The sequence below is a fragment of the Plasmodium reichenowi genome, chromosome 9, assembly GCF_001601855.1.
Source record: "Plasmodium reichenowi strain SY57 chromosome 9, whole genome shotgun sequence".
Taxonomy (NCBI): domain Eukaryota; phylum Apicomplexa; class Aconoidasida; order Haemosporida; family Plasmodiidae; genus Plasmodium; species Plasmodium reichenowi.
The window spans coordinates 417,005-421,541 of NC_033654.1; the positions used below are offsets into that span (position 1 = coordinate 417,005).

At 15.5% G+C, this 4,537-nt stretch overlaps 1 protein-coding gene across 1 annotated transcript; it reads left to right on the top strand.

Annotated features, from left to right (window-relative positions):
* Positions 1-1,968: 1,968 nt before the first annotated feature.
* Positions 1,969-4,436, top strand: PRSY57_0909100 (phosphatidylinositol N- acetylglucosaminyltransferase, putative; the record flags this gene model as incomplete). The annotated part of the gene is made up of 13 exons (XM_012907331.2): positions 1,969-1,995; positions 2,179-2,272; positions 2,430-2,553; positions 2,664-2,740; positions 2,877-2,926; positions 3,008-3,077; positions 3,217-3,265; positions 3,414-3,510; positions 3,599-3,627; positions 3,773-3,812; positions 3,946-4,055; positions 4,187-4,246; positions 4,385-4,436. The coding sequence occupies 13 exons, from the start codon at positions 1,969-1,971 to the stop codon at positions 4,434-4,436; spliced, it is 879 nt and encodes a 292-aa protein (XP_012762785.2).
* Between the last annotated feature and the right edge of the window lie 101 nt (positions 4,437-4,537).

Genomic DNA, 4,537 nt, shown 5'->3' on the forward strand with positions numbered 1-4,537 from the left:
CACATATATATAATTATATATATATATATATATATTCTAGTGTATTCTTAATCTTTATTAAAATAAATATCTTATTTAATTATATGTAAAAAAGGGGTGATAAAAAAAAAAAAAAAAAAAAAAAAAACTGAATATTTGGTATTTCTAAAATATTTTAATACTATAAATAATTTGATAAATATAAATGATAAAAATTTATATAATTGGGCTTTAAATTGGAGGATTAAAAATATAATATATAAAATATATTAATACTTTATATTTTATAATAATTTTTTCTTTTATCCTTTTTTTTTTTTTTTTTTTTAATTACTTTTTATGTTTTCATAATTTATAATATAATTATTGTGAATATTATAAAATTGCTTTCCACATTTAAATAATATATCAAGTGTATATGTATTAAAGAAAAAAAAAAAAAAAAAAAATTTTGTCTCCAAAAATATTAACAATTTAAATATATGTATATGTTGTATTCATTATTTTATTTATTCATCTAAAAATTTAATAAATGATATAGCATAATATATAAATATAACAAATCAAAGAAAAAAAAAGAGAAATAATTAAGGGAAAAATATATAGTAATAATTATTTATATATGTATATCCTATAATATTATTTATAATATATATATATAAATATATAATATATTTTTATTTTTATATTTAAATTTTTTTTTTTTTTTTTAATAAATTTTATAAAGTAGTAAATGTTTTATCATTTTTATCTTTTATATTATTTATATTATAATTTGTCTATATTTTGTTCGATTAAATTGGACAAAGGGGAAAAATAAATATTTGAGGGTATTTTCGAGTTTTCCAAAAACTCATAATGAATACAAACATAATATTGTAAACAAATATATTTTTATATAACTTCAAAAAATAAAAAAAATTAAAAAAACAAAAAAAATATATGGGAGTTTATTATATAATTAATATATATATTATTCATACTATAAAATATATATATATATAATATTAAGGGGTATACTTATATAAATATTAAATTGAATATAATTATTAAATGGAAGTATAAATTTATATTCATAATTTCATAAATATTTTATATTTTTATTATTAAATAAGGAAAATGTGAAAAATAAAAAGGAAAAATATAAAGAAATGTACTTATAAAAGTCCCTACGATTTAATTAAACAATATAATACTATTATATACATATTATATAATATATATATTTTAGGTTTATAAAAATATTTACTTTTGTTTATTCTCAAACTATTCATTAGTTTATTTTCAATGTTATATAATATTATATATATATAAATAATATATATTATTATTTCTAGTTCCTTCTTTTAACTAATTATACTACAATATCGTATAAAGAAATATAAGAGAAAATAAAGATATTAAAAATTAGTATATCCCTTTTTTTTTTTTTTTTTTTTAAGTTATATTAAAAATTAAAATATATATAAAAGGGAAAAAATAAATTAATGATATAATATAAAGAATAAAAAGAGAAAAAAAAAAAAAGTGTATTCATATGTAACGTATAATTATACAAATATATTATATGTGTAATATATTTTATTTATATTTACATGATATATTCATATAAAGAGGAAATTAAAACATATATTTATGAACATTTTTTTTTTTTTTCTTATTACCTATATTCTTTTTTATTTTATTTTTTATTTTATTTTTTTGTTTTTTTGTGAATTTTTATATAATTCAATGAAAAATGAAAAGAATAAAATATATTTTTTTTTTTGACACATTTGTTTTAAAATATATAATGAAAACATAAAGGCGTTCTTTTATTATATTCTTACAGTTTTTATTTTTTTTTCTTTCCCCCCCGTTTTTACTAAATTATTATATAACTTAGTTCATATTTTATCATATTTATATATTTATAATTATTACATATGTTTATATATGGATATGTATTTATTTTAAATATATTTTTTTGTTTCATGAAAGCATAAAATAATGAACAGAACTCATAAAAATGAAAATGTAAAAATATATAAAAAAAAAAAAAAAAAAAAAAAAAAACATACAATATAAAATAACAGTATGAGAAAAAAATATTCTTTAAGATTTTTTTCTTTTGTTATTTTATAAGACATGTCATTTATATATGTATGTAGTAAAAATATATTCATTATATTAAGTTTATTATTTTTGTTATTTTTAAAGAAAAAAAGAAAATGGAAAAAAATTTTATACGAAGATCAAGACTATGCCGACAATTATGTTCATAACAGTTTTTTGAGTTCTCTCCTAACAAATTGTAAAAGAAAAAAAAAAAAAAAAATAAAAGATAGAAAGAAAGAAAAATAATATTTGCAAATTGTAAAAATAGTCTTAATGTATATATGTGCAAAAGAATTAAATATATTTTTATATAACACAATAATATATATTTATATTTTTAAATTATATATTAGTTGGAATAAAATATAAGTATTCTCATGTTTGTCATAGCATGTTATGTATCAACCATCAAATTATTATTGTCCTCTTTCTTTTAATTTCATATTATTGTATAGATAAAAACGTGATTACGCAAAAGTAACTCTTTAAAAAAAATAAACTATAAATAAATAAATATATATATATATATATATATATATATATATTTTTATTTATTTATACATTTATTTTTTTTTTTTTTTCAAAAGTTTCATATATGCAGTTAACATCGTCATAATCATATTGAAAGAGATATTAATTTACCAAAATCATAACTCCTTAAACAGTACAAAAAAAAAAGGAAAAATAAATAATAATAAAATAATTAATACATATAAAAGCTATACTATATTATATATATATATATATATATATCATTTAAACATTTATATATTTATTTGTTAATAATTTTATTTTTAAAGACTCTTTGAAGAATGTTTTAGACTCCATTATTATTATAGGAATAATATGGGTAACTAATATATAATTATTATATACATATGGATATATATTTTTAATTTTCTTTTATGATAATGTCTTATTTATTTTGTAGATATTATCGCCAGTTCTTATAAGTTTAACACAAACTCATAGTGATAACACAGTTTATTTAGTGTCCATAAGTAATTACCTGATATAATGATAATACATATATGTATATATTTGAGAATCTTTGTAATAATATATATATATATATATATATATATATATATATATATATATACATGTATATATTTTTATTTTTTTCAATTTAATTTCAAGTGCTGTTATTAATACATCTCATGTTCCATAAATATGGATTTATATATGAGTAAGCAACCCTCTAAATAAATTATATACATATAATCTTTTTTATTAGTTACTATTTTAAAAATACGAAGCATTATCATATACATATATATATATATATATTTATTTATTTATTTTTTTTTATTTATTCATATTTCGTTTTATCACAGAAAGAATGAAAATATAGATATATTCGATGCTACTTCTTTAAGTTGTGTTGTAATTGCGAGTGTTATATTAGGTTCACGCCTTGCTTCAATAGAACAGGTTAAGGATATATTCATATATATTTTTTTAAATTCAAAAAAATAAAAATATATATATATTTATGTATATTTTTTCTTTTTAAATGCAGGTTTTTTCATTTCTATTCGTATCTTCCATGTAAAAATATGAAATATTTTAATTGAATAAAATAAAGGGATTCTTTGTCTCTTTTTTGATCACAATTATATTATATTATATTATATTTTATTATATTTTATTTCCTTTTTTTTTTTTTTTTTTTTATTTATTTTTTTTTTTATAGTCTTTTTTTTTATTCCCCCTTTATATTTCAAACAATAGCAGTAAATTATAAAAGCGAGTTATTTTTTCCTTATAGGAAAAATACATAATTAAATAATAGTATATTATTACATAATTATAAGGATGTGGATTTTGTTCATGAGTTTTATAATATATATATTTCCCCCTTTACAGTTAAAAAATATAAATTATTACAATTATGTTTTATTTCCATTTTTGTTTGTGATTTTATCTTTATGTATAAGAAGTATTTCTATTACCTTATTTTACGTAAATTTGATCGGGTATATATCCCTCTATTCATTTTAATATATATTTATTATAAACTTTTTACACAATTGTATTTAATATATATATATATATATATATGTATACTTATTTATTATAATTTTTTTTTTTTTTCATTTTGTCTTAGGCAATTCTTTTTGCTTTTTATCGTGCCTGCGTTTTTTGTCAAGAAACATAATTTGAAAACGTGAGGGCAAAATAGAAGAAGAAAATATATATATGACATTATGGAAATAAATATGGAACGATATTTATTTTATTTATGTAGATGTTTATTAGCTTATTTGTTTCTTGTATTATTTTATTTAATTTTTTTTGTTTTTAGAAAACTCGAAGGTCCTTGGGATATATGTGGAGTGCCTTCATCAAAGAAATAAAAATTTATGTCATATGATGTTTGAACCCAAATATAGAAATTCATATATATATATATATATATATAATTTTTCATAATACTTATTAAATATATATATATATA